Below are 19370 nucleotides of genomic sequence, written 5' to 3'. Positions count from 1 at the left end.
CTGATGGTGTCTATAGCCTGTCACTGTGAAGGCGAAGTGATATCTTCACAGAGACTATCCAGCCTTATCATGACTTGCTGCTCTCTGTGGGGCATGTCCTTACTGTGCCAACCGAGAGCAGGCTCACCCACAGCGATGATGGAGTTCCTCAGAGGAGGCCCCGTTGTGACATCTGCAGGGCGGTGACCAGGGCATCCTACGACATGTTTGTCAGTCACTATGCCGTGTACCAACAGATGACTGAGGGTGCCTTCTTGTCTGCAGCGGTGCTGTTTGTCCTGGACAAGACTTGAATCTAGTACCCGCCTACTTTATTTTTTCTGCGGGTGGGGAGAGTACAATTACTCAGTCACCTAAGGTGGCGTACCCATGGGGACACTCAAATAAGAAAAAGAAGTTACTCACCTTTGTGCAGTAACATTCTTCAAGATGTATCCCTGTGGCTGCTCCACCACCCACCCTTCTTCCCACTTTGGATTCTTTGCTGTGTGTTTCTTTTTCAGATTCAAAGCGGTTTTGAGAAACTAGCTGAGTCCGGACTGTGCATATGATAGAAAAGGCATGAAATGGCACAGTGGAGCCCATGTATGCGCAGTCTGGTTGAAAACAGCTGTCAAGATCTCTGAGGTGCAGCACCAGGGCAAGCCTGATGCCTAAAGTGAAGCACCCATGGGGACACATCTCGAAGAATCATCATTAGTGCACGAAGGTGAGTAACTTTATTTTGAAGTTAAAATTTCAAATTAAGGTTAGTATGGAAGCACCATGTCCTTAATTCAAATTTATTATCCTCCAGAAGTGTCCCATATGTATCCCACAAAGCTACACAGTGATCCTCTATGTATAGCTGCTTCCTTCTCCGCTGCTCTCCATCCAGGTGCATGGGAAGAAAGTCGCAGGAAGCTTCCAAATTTTTGATTGAATTAGAATTTGAATTACAATTTGAATTGAAATTCAGCAGCATCTAGCCCTGCAAATATAAAGGGTACCCATAATGAAGAAATCCCTTTGCCCATCACACCGCATTAGTAGCCATCACCGTGCATCGGTAGCAATTGCATTGGTATCCATCTACTGCATTCATGAGCACTCAGGGTAGCGATCTACTGAGTACTACTTAGGCTTGCGAGAGAGCCCCAGCAAGCACCTAGCAGGAGATTCTGGATGTTTTTGCAATTTGGGGAGAGCGATCAGTGGCAAAGAGACTTCAGGTGGCCAAGAGAAACGGCAATCTATGATCAGATGTTGTGTGAGATGACTGCCTGAAGTTACTCTTGTGACTCTACACTATGCTGGGTGAAGGTGAAAGAACTCTGGTAGACCTGTCAAAAAGTCCGGGAAGCCAACCAGTGGTCAGGGTAGCTCCACAGACCTGCCACTATTAACAACTTCACATGCTTATGGGGAGCAGTCTTAATTACAACACTTCTGGAGGCCCTGGTATGGAGTTCGGGGTGAGCCAAGAGGAGCTGGGTGCCCCGGAAGAAGAGGCCAGGAGAGAGGTAGAAGGGGTCAATGAACAGAGGACCGAGGAAGTTGTTCCTGACAGCCTGGAGCCCTTCACCATAGACCTGAAACCAGTTCCCAAGCCCCGTGGACAAACAGTTCAGGTGAGTATTTATTCTGCATGCTAGAAGTGGATTTTGGGTGAGTGTAGGTATAGGGTTGTATATGGGTACAGGGTTGCTATGGCTCTGTGCCCCTCAGAACAGCGTGTTAATGTTTCTTGGGATGGAGTGCTTCTCCTTTTTGGAGATCTCCTCAAAGACCTCATCCAAGCACTCGTGAATTTTTTTCACAAGGTTCTTGGGCAGGCCTGACTTCTTGTGGCTTCCACGGTAGCACACCTTGCCGCGCTAGGCAAGCAGGTAGTGATCTGGTGTCTTTGCACCACACAGCATTTTAAGAAGTTTTCCAAGCTTTTGATCACACAGCATAAGCAGGTGTTTTTTCTTGTTAGTTTTAGGAGGGTCATGTCTTCTTTGGCAACCTACAGAAGCATGGGAATTTGCACTGGATTTTTTTTTAATGTGCTTCCTGCCCCTTTACATTTGTCTGCAGAAGCTGCAGCTGGTGGGTGCTCTGTCCCCCGACCCCCCACATGGTTTGCAGGCTCTCTGGGGCACCTTCTTCCCCCCTGACCAACCATGTCCCTTCCCACCCAGAATTTCTTTTAATTTTTCAGGAATCCAATGTGCCATGCAGCTGCTGGGCTCTCCGGAGTGCCTTCCCTCCCATATCCCTTTCTACTCATTGTTTTTTTTTACTTCTCAGGGCTCCCCCACAGCTACCAGGTTCTGATGGGTATCTCCCCATGTCCCTTTCCACCCAGCATTTCTTCTTATTTTTTGGAAATCCAACACGCCAGACAGCTGCCAGGCTCTGATGGGCATCTCCCCTCCCATGTCTCTTTCCACCCACCATTCCTTGTTTCAGGAATCCCCGGTGCCACGCAGCTGTGGGACGCTAATGGACATTTCCCCTCCCATGTGCCTTTCCACCCAGCATTTCTTTTGATTTTTTTCAAACTTTTTTAAAATTTGTTTTATTTTTCAGGGATCCCTCCCATGCCAGCCGTCCACGCAGCTGTAATCAACCCCTTCCCCACCATCTCCTCTGTAAGGCTTGCTCAGTGGGGAGGATTGCTCCAGGCTTCCCTTGCTTTGCAGCCCTGCCCTTTCCCCAAAAAGTGGACAGTCACTTATAGTTTACCTTGTCCACAAAGAAATGTGCTGGATAAGTGATGATAATTGATGTGTTATTAAACGCACACTTAGAATCCCATCCTTAATAAGCCTTTAGCAACGTTCAAAAAAGAAACTTTCCTGATAGTAGACACAGAGACTCATTACATGAATTGTAGCTTAATTTTGAACTTCACTTTCCAGGTGCCATGCCCAACATAGGAGAGAGGTCTAGAAAGAGATGCAAGCGGGATGCGGAATGAAGAAGAACACACTAAGCTGACAAAGAACACTGCTCAGTGGCATCACAGTACAGCTCAATGGCATCAGAGTCAAGTTGAGTTTCAGCAGAGAATGTTTGACTTCCAGCACCAGCAAGCAGCAAAGCAGAGTGAGGCCGCAGCAAAGTTTATAATGGCATGTACAGAGCAAACTGAGGTCCTGCACTTCTTGCTACAGCTGCAGAGGGGCTCCCAACGCAGCACTGCAGGAACCGATACCTGTTCCCTGGAGTCCCCTGAAGAGCGGTCACCCTCCTCCCATCATCATGGTCCCTGAATGTGGGGAGGGAGGATGAGGATAGTCTGCTGCTCTAGCCTCAAGGCCCTCTTAAAAAGGCTATTCAAGCACCCTTGAGATGGCTTCTTTTCCCTGACACTGAACCCTCCCCCCCCCGCCCCACAAATAAAATCATTCCTTTGAGTTTGGTGTGATTTTTGTGTCGTGTAGGAGTGGTAAGGAACACAAATCATTGTGGGGAGTTGGGGGAGGGCTGAAGGCAGACCTGCCTGCTCATACTTCCTGGTCCATATCAGATGTGTGACTGATGGAACCGGGGAGGTTGCGGGAGGACTGAAAACACAGCTGCCTGCTGATACTCACAGGTTCACAGTGGACATGCAGCTGACGGAACAGGGCAGGTTGGGGATGAGCTGAAGGCACAGCTGCCTGCCACAGGCATTCAACTTACTACAACTAACCCCGTCCCACCAAGTAAAAGCATTCTTTCATTAAGACATAGTATGACTTATTGGTATTACGACAGAGAAATACGTGGGTAGCATGTGTGTTACAGCTCATTCATGAAGCTGTGTTTTAAAGTGTCCCTTATTGCTGCTGCCTCCGCATAGTTACTGGTGGGTGGTTGTGTAGGTGACTGTGAGTAAACTGTGCCTGTGGCTGGGAAAGTCTCCTGCCTGGATTCACATATGGTATGCAAAATAGTGCACGCTATAATCACGGTGGGACATTAGTTTCAGAAAGGACCAAACGAGTCAATAAGCATCTGAACCTCACTTTTAAACAGCCAAAGGTGCATTCCACCACCATTCCGCACCTGCTGAGTCTGATTGTAGTTTTCCTTGTTGGGGTCCAGAGCTCCTGTGTAGAGCTTTTTAAGGCAAGGGAGCACAGGGTAAGCAGGGTCACCCAATATACCAATAGGCAACTCCACTTCATCAATCATGATTTTTCCAGTCTGGGGGAAAAGTCCCATCCAGGAGCTTTCTGTACAGCCCAGAATTTTGAAAGATGTGTCCATTGTGAACACTCCCTGACCATCCAACATTGATGTTGGTGAAGCGACCTTTGTTATCTACCAACCCTGCAACACCATTGAGAAGTACCCCTTCGGTTTATATACTCCCAAGGTCAGCTGGTCTCGGGTCATGGTGTGGATATGCGTGCCATCTATTGCCCCACCACAGTTAGGGAACCCCTGGGCACCAAAGCCATCCACTATTGGCTGTACATCTCCAGGGTCACATTCTTCCTTAGGAGGTACTGACAGATTGCATGAGCCACCTGCATCACCATGGACCCCCACTGTAGATCTGCGCACCTCAAATTGATTTGCCACTGACCAGTAACTGTCGGGCATTGCAAACTTCCACAGTGTGATTGCCACTTGCTTCTGAACTGTTAAAGCCAGCCTCATTCTTGTATTGCTGTGCTTCAGAGTGGGGGCCAGCATATCACAAAGTTCCATAAAAGTGGACTTGCACATGTGAAAGTTCTGCACCCATTGCGGGTCATCCCAGGACTCCAAAACGATGTGGTCCCATCAGTTTGTGCTGGTCTCATGAGTCCAATGCATGTTCCACTGTCACCATTGCATCCAGGGCAGCCAGCAGCTCTGAATTTGTGGGATAGTTGGGATATTTGCTCTTCCAAACTGTCGTCGCCAGCAGCAGCACCACCATTATGATACTGAACACTCACTGAGCTTTGTAAATCAAGACAGAATTGTGTGACAGCCAATCTGGCTGCTGAAATGATGTGGGCTATGCATTGAAATGTTTGGGGGCCCATGCTTGCACTGGATTGCTGCAGCAGGAAATGGCATGATCTCGTGTTGGTTTTTGCATGGTTACTGGGTGCTGTGAATTCTGGGACAGTGCTTTACCTCATGGGGTTCAAACATGAAACTCCCAAGAGCATCCAGGGCTAAGACACTGTGGGATAGGTACCCACAATGCACTGCTCATGCTGTCGAACTTGCACAGGGCAGTAGGGATGCAGAGACTTGACACAGAGTAACAGTGGCTCGAGTTTCAAGATTTGTGGACATTTAATTTGAATTCATAAGAATGAGGTTAAAATATCAAATTTATTAAAAATAGATTTTTATCTCATAGCGTAGATGCAGCCTTATTTGTCAACAGTTGAACTTGATATTATCTGGCTTCCAAACAACAGATGAGCCTAATTTTCTATCATAAATTTGCCTCACACAGTCTGTGTGCAGTCTGTTATAAAAATAGTTGAACTGGCTTAACCATTCTGAAAGAAGTAGGAACAGTATGTAGTTTCTGTCAAGAAGGGTTGCTTGAAAACTCCTTTTTATACTCTCTCTCCCACAAGGAAAACTGGGGAGTGTCTTGGTTGTTAATTTTAGTTTTTTGCTAAAAAATTGAGACCTAAATATTTCTGAAACCTTTTACTATATAGAAAGATTTCCCACTCTTTGGAGCTACCAAGGGACAATAGCTGCCAACATTTATACTTCAGCTTTGCAGCCTGCTGTAAATTGTGTAATCCTGTTTACTTTGATGTGAGCGAAGAAAATGTTTGGACTGAAAAGAAGTGAGGCCATTATTCAAGCTGGGCAATAAAAGGAGTTTTCAGTTCCCTGGGAGTTTTGAAAAAAGAAATTTAAAAAAGTTTGTTTGATCCAAAAATAGTTGTTAAAGTGTACCAATCCAAAAACATTTTTTAAAAAAAGTTAATCATAATGTTTTAATGATACCAAAATGAAAACATTCAATACAAAGCACTCTCTTAATGCCAAAAGGAGATGTGTGGTTTTAACAGGAAAAAATTCATGTAGACTTTCAGGCATTTTGATGAAAATGGGGGAACAAGCTTGGAGGCGTGGTAGAGGTGGTGGGACCTTTCCCATAAGAGCTTTTAAAAAGTACATGAAACAGCTTCAAGAGGAGAGAGTAAAAAAGCCTCATCTCAAACTATTCAACACAGAGTGGCTAGAAGACTCTCATATGATGTGTGAATCCCAAATTTAAATCCCTTCTCTGTATCAGTTAGAGGGTGGAGTTGAATCAGTCTGGCCACCCACCAGAAGAGTGAATTAATCACTGGGCTAAAGTTTATGGGAGAAAAGACAGTCTTTGTGAATCCTTTGCTGTTGTGCAAATATCTGTCTGAAATTTAGTATAAAAAGTTTAATTTTAAACTTAATGAATTTAAATTATTTTGTGTCAAAATTATTCTGTGAACTTGACATGAATTCACAAATACTTTGTAGATCAGAAACTGCATTTTCTGATGAACTGTTCATTTAAAAGCTTTCATAACTCTTAAGATGGCAGTGCTTTTCTTCAAGATAGAAGGTTTCAGAGCTTCATATGTTTTTCCACATATAGCACTTTTAGGGAAAACTTTAGTGTCAGATGCTATAAATCTTCCTTTAAGTAAGTTACTCTGCCATCCAAGGTGCTCCTATCCTTTTCCCCATTAGGATTCTGAATTGTCTCAGCGCAACCTTCCATGACACAGCTTCTTGTTTGTTCACCTAACTGCTTTAGCTCTCTTTTTTCATTTTTCTGAAATTATCTGCTGCAATTTGGATACTCCCCACCAGCCCCCCGCTTTACCATTCATCCGTAATCCTGCTTCCCCATTTAGCATCCCTTTCAGCATCCATGTGGCCTATTTTCTGTCTTTGTGACGGTGGTTTCCCAGCCAATACATAGGGCTTTACCACATATGTGGCCATGAAAAACATCATAGACCATGAAATCTGTACTTCTCCAGTGAAATCTGATTGTTTGTGTGCTTTCACCAAATATGATACATATTTCACAGGGGAGAACCAGTGTTTATCAAATTGGTGGCCCTTCCCTAAATGGGAGTTGTTGCAGAGGTTTGGAGGTCAAGTTTTATTTTCGGTGGAGTCCTGTGTTGTTGTACTTGCTTCTACGCACTCTTCAGATCTGGGTGGCTGGAGAGTGGTGGCTGCTGACTTGAGGGCCCAGCTTTGCAGGCAGTAGTGCAGAAGTAGTGGTGGCAATACCATCTATGCCATCCTTACTTCCGCATTGCTTCTGCTGGCAGTGACTCTGCCTTTAAGGTTAGGCTTGTAGCCAGAAGCCACTGCTCTCCAACTCTGGAGGCAGTGCTGCTGCCAACAGCAGTGCAGAAATAAGGGTAGCAGTATCGCAACGTGCCCCCCCCCCCCAGTTCGTTTTTGGGTAAGGATGCCTACAGTTACAGTACTGTGAAATTTCAGACTTAAATATCTTAAATAATGAAATTTACCATTTTAAAAATCCTATGACTGTTATATTGACCAAAACAGACTGTGAATTTGATAGAGCCCTACCAACACTGACTTATCTCCTGGATTCCTCTTAGTGAACGATGGGGAGGGGGCAAAATTCCCCATTTTTTGTCAGGACTCTTAGGCATGGTGTAGTCTACAGAATTAGGTGAATGTAAAGTAATTTAAGTTGACCTTACCGTAAGCGTCTATTCGAAAATGTTGCTTCCGCCAATCTAACTTGCCCACTTAAGCTGATTTAATAACTGCTTCCACAAGAAGTTTAGAGTCAATGGTGATGCAGTTAGGTCAATGGTGTGTGTGTGTGTGTGTGTGTTTGCGCGCGTGCACACACAGTTTCTACCTTTTAGAATCTGTTCCACAGTGGCAAACATTGCATCAGTGCATGTGGTCCTAATGCACACCACTGACATGAAGGGTGTAACGAGGAAATGCACATGTAATTTAAGTACTGTGCTGGCTGTATGTTGCTATAGCAACAAAGCTGGACATATTTTTATAATGTAGTCATATCTTTAGGCTCTCTTCATATAACATGTTGTAGTGAAGGGTACACAGGGTAAGGGTGACATATAGGGGGAAAAAAAATCACTCTGGGTTACTGCCTGATGGGGCCTGGATGCATGAGGAGTTTCTTGGTCACAGGAACGTATTGTTTACCCAGTAGATTTAATGCAGTGAATTAAAAGTAAGGCCGTGAACTGAGGGCCATAAATCCATTTTTACTGTTGAGAGAATTAGTGGTCTTCCTGCCTTTTTCTTTTTAGCAGTCTAGACATGACGTTTAGTAATTTGGAATGAATCATAATTTTCAATTCTACCTTATTGTTCATAGCAGATGTCTGTTTAAGGGATTTTAATTAACAGATATTTCACTTATTTTTCTATTGTGACACAAATATCAGTGGAAAACAGTAATATTTTAGAGAAAATATAAACACTTAAAGCTATATAAATAAAGTGAGCTTATTTTTGGCAGGAGCTAATTTCAGAAAAACGCATTTAGCAAAAAATCAAGTTATAAAAACATTAAACTCACCTGTTTATCAGTAGTGGATCAAATGCAGCAGAGCATATTTTAGGTTATGGTGTATGCAAGTTAAGTTAGTTAAAAGAACTTGTTATATCCAAGCTGAATTTGTATTTATAGTGAGCCAAAAAGGTAAGAGGCTACCATGTAGAACAAATGATTGAAAATTAAAATTAGCTTATCAAACATTTTCAGTTACAGTTTAGATCTACATCTTTCTTCCTTCAGAGAATGAAATTAGAGTAAGGAAGTTTCGCTGAGGTACAGTAAACTACAAGGCCTACAAAATTTTTTGAATATGCTTCATATCAGCAAACAAAGTACCTTAGACCTGATTCTCAGGGTGCATTGGTTTGTTGTGATTGCAGCTCAGAGAGGTGTACCTATACTATCTTTAATCTAACTAGTGTGCCTAAAATATCAGTAAAGGCACAGGACACGATCCCCTGGGCACAAGTAGGCAACATAACTAGGTGCCCGCGGTTCATCTTGTCCAGATATGCCACAACCTCTTATTTGCTGCTTTTAGCTGTGTTGACGATTTCAAACTGCAGGTTGGAGCTCTATAGTTTGGACTTCCCTTGTCTGGCAACATCTGTGGTCTGGCATCCCTGTGGGAGCTCAGGGCTGGAGCGCTCTCAGGAAAAAAGTTGGGGTCCCGCACTTAGCAGCTTTTCCTCTCCCCTCCCGCAATTTCCACAGTGCTTCAAAGAGTTTATTTGTGGTTTCAAACTCATGAGGGGAAAGTGCAGAGTGGGCTTGGGGGAAGAGACAGCGTGATTGCAGATCCCCATGGCTGAGGGACAAGAATGCAGCCCTCTGGCAGGTGGCTGGAGCTGGGCCAAGGAGCTCAGCCCAATGGCCATGGGGCTTAGTACACTCCAATGGACTTACGCACCTGGCCGTCAGCCTCAGGTCTTAGTGTGCTCCTGTGGAACTTCACTCCTGCCCCCAAGTTGTGGGACTCTGCAGCCATTTTGCCTCTTCGCCTGAGACCTTCCCACCCAGTCCCTGCTTGGTGATTGTTGGCCCCTCTGCTGCTGCCAGAGCAAAGCCTCACAGCTGAGGGTGGTAGAGGAGCTGGCATTGACCTTCCCTCCCCTGGTCTAGCACATTCCCTGGTTCAGGACTGCTCAGGTCCCAAGGGTGCCAGACCAGAGAGGTATACCTGCAGTCATGCCTTCTTTTGCAGTGTCAGATATGTGGACAGTTTATGGTGTCCAGTAGTGTAAAGGAGTGTTAATTATACTTACACTGTAGGGTCCTTTGTATGTTGCCAAGCTGCTATAAGGCAACATCTGATAAATGAGGATAAGACCACATTTCTTGTTTTCATTTTTAATATTTTGCCTGTGTGTTGATGTAGACTGTTTTAGATAATGCTACTTATCTTCTAAAAATAAGTGTCATACTCAGCATTAATAATCCACTTTTGCACTATAGCTGCATCTGCACTAGCCTGCTCTTTTGAAAGAGCAGGCCCCACTTCAAAGTAGTGCACGGCACATCTATACATGCTGTGCACTCTTTGGAAGAATAAATGGCAAAGTTTGCAGATGACACCAAGTTGTTCAGGACAGTCAAAACCAAAAGGGATTGTGAAGAACTACAAAAAGATCTCAGCAAACTGAGTGATTGGGCAGCAAAATGGCAAATGAAATTTAATGTGGGTAAGTGTAAGGTAATGCATGTTGGAAAAAATAACCCAAATTACACGTACTACATGATGGGGTCAAATTTAGCTACGACAGATCAGGAAAGGGATCTTGGAGTTATAGTGGATAGTTCTCTGAAGACATCCACGCAGTGTGCAGCGGCAGTTAGTAAGGCAAATAGGATGTTAGGAATTATTAAAAAAGGGATCGATAATAAGACAAAAGATATCATACTTCCCCTATATAAAACTATGGTACGCCCACATCTCGAGTACTGCGTGCAGATGTGGTCTCCTCACCTCAAAAAAGATATATTGGCATTAGAAAAGGTTCAGAAAAGGGCGACTAAGATGATTAGGGGCTTGGAAAGGGTCCCATATGGGGAGAGGCTAGAGAGACTGGGACTTTTCAGTTTGGAAAAGAGGCGATTGAGGGGCGATATGATAGAGGTATATAAAATCATGAATGGTGTGGAGAAAGTGAATATAGAAAAATTATTTACCTTTTCCCATAATACAAGAACTAGGGGACACCAAATGAAATTGATGGGTAGTGGGTTCAAAACTAATAAAAGGAAATTTTTCTTCACACAGCGCACAGTCAACCTGTGGAACTCCTTGCCCGAGGCGGCTGTGAAGGCCAGGACTCTATTAGGGTTTAAAAAAGAGCTTGATAAATTTTTGCAGGTCAGGTCCATAAATGGCTATTAGCCAGGGATAAAGTATGGTGCCCTAGCCTTCATAACAAGGGCAGGAGATGGATGGCAGGAGATAAATCACTTGTCTTCTGTTTTCCTTCTCTGGGGCGCCTGGCATTGGCCACCGTCGGCAGATGGGATGCTGGGCTTGATGGACCTTTGGTCTGACCCAGTATGGCCATTCTTATGTTCTTATGTTCTTATGTTCTTAAATTGATGTTAGGTGCCACAGGAATGGAAATTGCTCTTCCAGACAGAAAATAGGAAGAGATCACACTTTCGACATCTTTTTTCGAAAAAGGACGCGTGTAGACACTCTGCATTCTGCTTTTTCGAAAGAGCGGGGTCCGCCATGGCAGCAATCCGCTGTTAGGCAGAGATGTGCTTCCCAGCCCCTGCGGGGCTCTATGGTCTGTGTGTGCAGAGGCTCTTAAAGCTGCATGGACCAGGAAACCCCGTTTCAGGAAGCTGAGAGCACGCAGGCAGCAGACATTGCGCATCATGCTCCTGCACGCCTCAGCCAGACCCCCAGTGGCTACCAGCCACCAGCCAGCCACATGAGGAGCCCCCGTGCCCCTACTCTGAGCGCATCCAAAGCTCACAAGGATCCAGCTGGGGGGGTTGGGGAGGGTGCCCCCTCCTTCAGTGAGCATGAGCTGCAGGATCTGTTGGGGCTCTGGCACGAAGAGGAGGTGCTCTGGGTCATGGGGAGCCAGTGCTGGAACGCAGCCGCCTTTGTCCGGCTGGCCGAGGGCCTGACTGTCTGGGATTACCCTGCCCGCACTCCTGACCAGGTCAAAATTAAGATAAAGGAGTTGCAAGAGGGTAACACCTGGGCTCAGGACTCGGCTGGTGGGTTGGGGGCCACCCCCACTGCCTGCCCCTATTACAGGGAGCTCAGGATCATCATAGGCCAGCAGGACGCCTCCTCCCTGCCGGCCCTCATGGACACCTCTGCCAAGGAGCCCCAGCCGGGAGAGGAGCAGGTGCCAGGACCAGCAGCAAGCCCCACACCATCAATGCTGAAGAAGGAGCCAGCCTCAGTCAGGGACTGGTCCAGCAAGGAATGGGAGCCAGACAGCCATCCCCTGACCTTGGCGGTGGACCCTCAGGTATGCACCCAACTGGGCACACGCCTCAGATCATGGGGCGGGGGCACCATACATGAGCACCACCCCCCCACACCCCTGGCAGACTCTGGCCCACCAGGTCCCAGCTGGACCACTGCCCTGGGATGGCAGCATGGCTGCCAGTGCCTGTCAGCACCCGCTCCCACGGACAGCTCCGCGTCCAGCCCCTAGGGAGTGTGGTGAGGGGGCAGACCACACAAAGGTGCCAGCCACAGGGCCACCACACCCACAGATAGGGGACGAGACGTGAACCAGATGCTCACAGGAGGATCGGGAGCGTGGGCTGTGGGGAAGGGGTCAGTACTTATGGCCTGTTCCTCTCTCCCCCCGCCATTTCCACAGCTGCACCATCTGAGGGGCTGGAGAGCCTTGCCCCTTCCATGGTCCTGGACAGCCCCACGAAGGCAAGGGTCAGGGACTGGCCAGAGCCACCATCAGTGCCAGGACTGGCCCGGTTGCAGCGGAGCCAAAGGCAGCTGGTGTAGGGCCGCTTCCTTGCCCCCTCCATCCAGCGCTGGACCTCCTCCTCACCGCCTCCATCTGGCACCAGGTGGAGCTAGCCAAGCGCCGGCTCCATTTTGAGGAGGGGTAGGCCACCTGGGGGGAGTTCCTAGCCACATTCGGGGATGTCACAGCCACCTACAGGGAGCTCCTGGCCCAGCTGCCCCCTCACCCCGCCGTTTGCCTTGCTGTGGCTCCACCCACCAGCCCCCTAGGCGAGGACCCCACTGGCCCAAGGCCGATTCCTGGCCCTAACTCCCCATACTGCCTGCCTCCTCCCAGCCCCACCAGGGACCCCAGATGGGGCGGGGCATGAGACCTGCAGTTGGCACAGGTCATGCCCCTCCACTCCAGAGTGATGGCCCACCGAGGTCTCCCTCCTGTAAATAGTTAGTTGTTTCCTTATGTTAGCAATAAGTATTACACACACCATTTTTGCAGTTACCAATACAGTGGTTTATTTGTCAAAGCTTCCCGTGTGCTGCATGCTCGGTGGGAGGGAGTGTGCAGAAAGTGGCAGGGGGGAGTGTGGGAGGCCTGCTGGGGGTGGCCGGAGCAGTGCTCACTGTGGCCCCTGGTCAAAGTACTGGCTCAGGGCCTCCCAGATGTGGATCCCATCGTGGTGGGCATGGCGGCTGGCAGGGATAGCTCGTGTCGGCCTTGTGCGCCCAACCCCGCACAAAGGCCTTCCCCTTACTCTCCACAGTGTTATGGAGCCTACAGCAGGCACCCACAAACTAGGGGACATTGACAACGCCCATGTCCAGGTGGACAAGGAAGCAGTGCCACCGCCCCTTAAAGTGGCCAAAGGTGCACTTAACCACTTGGCAGGCATGGTTGAGCTGTGTGTTTAACCAGTCCTGGCTGGAGGTGGGGTGGTGCGGTGCATATAGGGCCGCATGAGCCTGGTCTGGAGCAGGTATGCGACATCCGCCACCAGGCAGGAGGGCATGATGTCGTCGCCCAGTGGGATCTCTTTCTGGGGGAAGTAGGTCCCTGTGTCCAGCCGGTGGCACAGATCCTAGTTCTGGAAGACCCATGCATCATGGGTGCAGCGGGGCCCACCCATGTATATGTCCTGGAACTGGCCCCAGCTGTCCACCATGGCCTGCAGGACCATGGAATGGCAGCCTTTCCTGTTTTATGAATTGTCCTCTGCTGTGCTCTGGGGCGCAGATAGGTATGTGGGTCCTGTCAAGGGCCCTGAAGCAATTCGGGAACCCCAGTGTGGCGAAACCCGCGATGGCTGCATTCAGGTCCCCGATGGGGATGACCCTGTGGAGGAGCATGACATTTAGAGCATGGACCACCTGCGGGGGGAGGGTGGGACATAGGCACCCGTAAGGGTGTGTGGGGTGTGCCTGGTCCCCCCTGACCTCACCCCCCTGGTGGGTGCATGTCAGGGGCTCCTTATCTCCATCACAACGGCTTCAACTGTGGCCTTGCCCCCACCAAATTGGTGTTCCACGGAGCAGTAGCTATATGGAGTGGCCAATTTCCAGACAACTCTCACGACCCTCTTCTCGACGGGGAAGGCATGCTGCATCTGGGTGTCCTGGTGTCTCAGGGCTGGGGACAGCCACTGGCATAGCTCTAGGAAGGTCTGCCGCCACATCAGGAAATTCCGGAGCCACCAGTCATCATCCCACTCCCCCATGACGGGTTGCTCCCACCACTCTGAGCTGGTGGGGAAGCTCTAGAGCCGCTGGAGCGTCTCGGATGGAGGGAGGAGTGGAGGACCCCATGGTCTGGAGCATCCCCTTCTGCCCTTTGAGGGCAATGGGGGGCGCTGCCAGGAGCTGCAGGGCAGCCACCAGTGCTGCAACCAGCAGGGTGCCCACTCTGCTGGTGGCATTCAGCAGGGTGTCGAGCTGCTGCTGCTGCTCCATACCTGTTCCTGCAGGCAGTGTGTCTGTGGGGCTTACTCTTTAGGTCTCGTGCTGCACAGGCTGTGTGTGTTGGGGAGGGGCCCTTTAACGGAGCAGCTTGTTGTGCCCCAGAAGGGCTTGGCTGCCCTGCGACCCTGTCTGTGAGGTTTCCTGGCCCTTTCTTTTGAAAGAGGTCACTGGTGAGTGTAAATACTCTCTTTCAACATCCTGGATGGCCCCTTTTGACGTGGCTCATGGCCCTTTCGATGGCACTTATCGAATGCACCAACCCCAGCCCGTGTGTAAATGCTCCCCTTCAAAAGGGCGTCTTTCGACCATTCTCTTTAGAAAGGCACTCTTTCGAAAGAGCACTCTAGTGTAGACTTAGCTGATGTAGTTCCAAAAATCTGAGTTTTCCATACCATTAAAATCAACTGTTTTCCATAAACTTTGCATAAAAATTTATAGATTATCAAAGTATGAAATACTCTAATACCAAAGTTAGTACATACAGTTATCTAAAACCCTGTACTTACTAATCCATACTCAGGATGCTGCAAAAATGTACGTAAATAACAAACTTTATTCCTGGGAGTAGTTCCAATAACTACTAAAGTCAGTTGGACAACTCACATGTATTGGTATATGATTATATATTTTAAAATTGTTTTCATTGGTCTGGAATATGAGTATTTGCTTATAAGAGACTAACGTTTCACACAGCATTCTTAAAGCAGTTTGTCTTTTTCAGTTGCTTTCTAGTGAGAGAACTTTTGAATTAGTATATGAACTCTAAAAAAAAAAAAAAAAAAAAAAAAAAGTTGTAGAAATGAGGAAAGGTCGAGGACTTCCTGCATATCATTCTCTGTTAGACAGTCCCTTATGGTTGAAAGCATTCCTTTTGGTGATTTAACTGCAATTTTAAGGCGATGAAGATATAAGCAATTAAATGAGGTTGTAAAAGTGGAACTTCTAGAAGTTTACTTTGAAATCAGGAAATATTTTAAGGGGACAATATTACATGGAATTTAAATTAAACAACGATGAACAAATAGGAATAACTAAACTATGATAATTTGTTTTAATACAATGTAAATTGTCAGAGTTAAGCAGCTAAACTGCCTAAAGAAAATGTCTACAGAATACAGTACAGTACAAGTCCGTATGATACAGTATTATGTGCTTATTTTAAGTGTTATGTTGAATTTGGCAACTTTTTAGAACAAAATTATTCTTGCTCATCTTAATTCAAGATGACAGATGTTAATAATTCAGCCCTGTTCAGTCTGTAATTTTTTTTCATGTTGAACTTCTTTAGGTTCCTTGACTTTAGACACATCTCAGTTTTCTCTTTATACATCTACCATTCCTTGCCAATAGTGTTGCACTTTTCTACAATTTTGGAAAATCCTGGAAATCAGACCCAGGAATCATTAAAGCCACAGAAGAACAAAAGAAAAAGGTAAAGGTACTATAGAATATTTAGGATAACGTGAGGAAAAATACCATGTCCTTTTTCATGGATGAATTGTCCCGTGTGTTTTCCAAATATTAAGTCACTTGCTGTTAAGTACAGAGAAGTTGCTGTTAAACAAAAGCATAGCAATATCAAAAAGTTATTTCTGTATTTGTCTTGCATATTTATCTTTATTTGCAAATGGAGTGCAGGTCTTACTCTCCAAATTTAACATGTATTATGTTTTAATTAAAAAAAAATTGCAGTTGAAATTTAGTCAATGTAAATTTATATTAAGTTCAAAAGGTGATGAAATGAGGTTGGAAGTGGTGATAAATTAGATAATCCTCCAGATACCTTTATGAAAGCATAAAACTCTGCTGTGTTCTTCATAGATTCTTATACCTCTCGTTGTAGTCTTATGTGAGTGCTTAATATATTTACTTACAAAACCAGCTTAGTATTAGCTGTGTGCAGTGTTGTTTTAACTGTGTTGGTCCCAGGATATTAGAGGGAGAAGTTGGGTGAGGTGGTGAAAGAGGCTAGCTTTTACCCTTACCTTGCTCTTCAGGTCTGAGAAATGCACTGTGTCACAACTAAACACAAGTGGAATGGGTTGTTTAGTATAAGTAGTTAACATATATGTCACAGGGCTGTTGTGAAATGTCCACTGAGCACCTCTCCAAAGGAAACTGAAAGTGTCCAGAGTTTCCAGAGGAGAGGGGAAAGTTTGGGAGCCATGTGCCCTGTGTGTGCTAATCACAACATGTGGTGTACCTCACAAAGCACTGACTGCACCAATATCAACTGTGGGTAAGGCAGTATGCTCTTGAATGAACTGGAAGAGAAAAATAGCAAAAGCAAGTAAACTTGCACAGCACTTTCAGAAGACTTGCTCGTTAATTCATAACATTGCTAGGCACTAAAAATCATGGACTGAATAAAAACACTGGATTACAACCATGTATAACCAACTATCACCCAACCCAGTATTTTCCACTGTCCCTTTCGCCCTCTGACCACTTCATCTTGATTAGTCCCCTGAAATATGTTTTAACTGCTTATGCTAAACAATCTGTTCCACCTTGTATTTAGTTGTGATGCATGTCTGCACTTCATTCAGACATCTGTGGCTGGTCTGTGCCAGCCGACTCTGACTCTTGCTCACAGTGCTCCATGCGCAGCCCGTATCTATAGTACCACTCAAGTCATCAAAATTGAGAGATACTGTAGCAGCTCAGCTACAATGGTATAGCTGTGCCACTGTACGAGCTCTCATATAAGCATAGTGTAAGCAGTTGTTTAATTGTGGTGTAGACATTTGGGTTCCAGCTGCAACTCAAGCATTTAGACCCTCACACCTCACAAAGCCCAGGCTCCAGCCCAACCCAAATGTGTACGTTGCAGTTACACGGCCCTTTAGCTTGAGCCTCATGAACCTGAGTCAGCTGATACAGGCCAGCTGTGGGGTTCTAATTGCATTGTAGACATATCCTCTGAATACATTTCCCAGACCTGAAGAAGAGGTCTGTGTAGGCTTGAAAGCTTGTTGTCTCTCACTAACACTAGCTGGTCAAATAAAAGATATTACTTCAACCCACATTGCCTCCTTAATGCTATCTGTCATTTTAAATATCGCTGCTTAAAGATTTTGCAAGTTCTGTTTTAAAAGTAAATAAAATTCACAACTTACTATAGTCTAAGTATACTATGCCAGTAAAGCTAGAGCTTCCACTGACAAAATACTGAGTTCTGTTTAGGAGTCAAAATTTTTCACTTTTGCTGTTGAGCAAGATACCTGTAAATATCTTTCATTAGCATTTGAAGGTAGTTGATCTTTGCACATATAATTTACAACCAAACACATTTATAATCTTTTACCATGGTTATTTTCTAATACTCAAATCCATTACTTTTAGCAATTTTAACTTGTCTTTAAGTTCAGTAAAGTTTCTGAGCAAAATGAGAGCAGCAGTAACCTCTTCCATTAGATTATGGGAAGGATTTGCAAAAGCCTCTAAGTGAGTTAGGAGTACAGGTCCCATGGAAAATCAGTGAGAAGTGTGCTTCTCACTCTTCAGGTGCTTTTGGAAATCCCAATCTCAGGCCTACTACAACAATTCACTGCAAATCAAAATGGTATGATATCAGGCTTCCTGTGATTATGCATTTCTCCAGGTTTAAAGTAGTAATCTCTGAGAAAATAATTGGTTGGATTATTTTTGTTTACAGAATAGATCAGGTATTTTTTTGTTTCGGTATCTCTGAATGTTCAGATTTAGGCATACAGAATTGCTTTTCTGTTTCTGCACATCCACCAAGTTGTATGTTGGATTAGTCCAGTCTAAATACTGTTCCTTTAGCAGGACTAAATAATGTAGAATTTTGAACACATCTTGGAGTATTGACCTTTGTGGCCTCAAGTTCAGCCAGCCACATGAACACAAGAGTCCCATTGAAGTCAGTGGGACTGCTCATTGACTTCAAATTAAGCACGTGCTTCAGTGCTTTGCCAAATCAGGGGCTAAATAAAATCCAGTTTACAGGCTTTCCATCAGGATTTTGTCGCTCTGCCAATGTTATAGATATTTTGATGCAGTCACTTTGCAACTAATTTAACTCCAGACTGAATCACCATAAAAATGACCAACTTAAATATTCTAGGCTTTGGAATAGTTTCCCCACATTGCTTATCTTGAACTGAACCAAGATCAGGACACCAAATATTTTGTGCTTCCCCTCCCTGTTGAACAAATAGGACAGGCAATCCAGCAGACCATGATAAGTATATCTGGAAGTGTCAGCAATATCAGAGTTTCCAGATACTTCTTCTTTTGACATGCTTACCCTTTTTAGTGGCATATTTCTGCTTCCTGGGCTAATTTGAAATAGTTCAGGTAACTCCCCACTTTCCAGACTGTATTCACATATTAGTTGTAGGAGTAACAGTTTATTAAGTTAGTATCCAAAGGTACCAATCAGGATCTAGACTGAATTGCACTGGTCACTGAACAAGTGTACAGGAAAAAGATCCTGAAAGTAAAAGACATGCAGTGTCTTATGGAAGCAAAGGGCCATGTTAAATAGTGTCTTTGACAATTACTCGTACTGAGTGCAAGGGAACTATTTGCAGAGAGGTCCCAGACATACAAAAGGGTATCAAAAGCTAGCCCAAAATGTTCATGGTGATGGTAGAAGTGTTCTGCTAGTTCTGTGTCTTTTGTTTTTCATCTGTTTTATTTATAATGCTTAATTTCAGTTTTTTGGAGGCATGTATTATAGAGGGAGGGGTTACTAGAGAGAGGAACGAGTAAGGGGAGAAGGAAATGGCTACTACTTCCCATTTGGAGGGGGAGGAGAGGCTGCTGATCCTACTGTCACATTTGGCTACTTTGATTTCTGTAGAGGGCACTGTAAGACCCTAGTTATCTCTGAACCCACGATTTTAGCTTTTACAGCTGCTTTGGGGAAGGAGCCATAGAGTTTATTATATTTCCATATTCACCAGTTCCTCCAGGTAGTGTCTTATAAGAATTGAAAAGGCATTTGGA

General features: G+C 45.6%; 1 protein-coding gene across 3 annotated transcripts in view; it reads left to right on the top strand.

Annotated features, from left to right (window-relative positions):
* The window catches only part of ZDHHC17 (zDHHC palmitoyltransferase 17), a 173980-nt gene that overhangs the window by 114506 nt on the left and 40104 nt on the right, over nt 1–19370 (top strand). For all 3 annotated transcript variants that reach the window (XR_012647983.1, XM_075012521.1, XM_075012505.1), the window contains one exon: nt 15703–15825. Coding sequence is in view for 2 of the 3 variants with exons in the window: in XM_075012521.1 (XP_074868622.1) it covers nt 15703–15825 (123 nt within the window). In the remaining variant the exon portion in view is untranslated. The remainder of the gene's footprint in view (nt 1–15702; nt 15826–19370) is intronic.

Source organism: Carettochelys insculpta, chromosome 1, assembly GCF_033958435.1.
Source record: "Carettochelys insculpta isolate YL-2023 chromosome 1, ASM3395843v1, whole genome shotgun sequence".
Classification (NCBI taxonomy): domain Eukaryota; kingdom Metazoa; phylum Chordata; order Testudines; family Carettochelyidae; genus Carettochelys; species Carettochelys insculpta.
The sequence above is the reverse complement of the archived record's forward strand: the minus strand, read 5'-3'. Positions and strand labels throughout refer to the sequence as shown.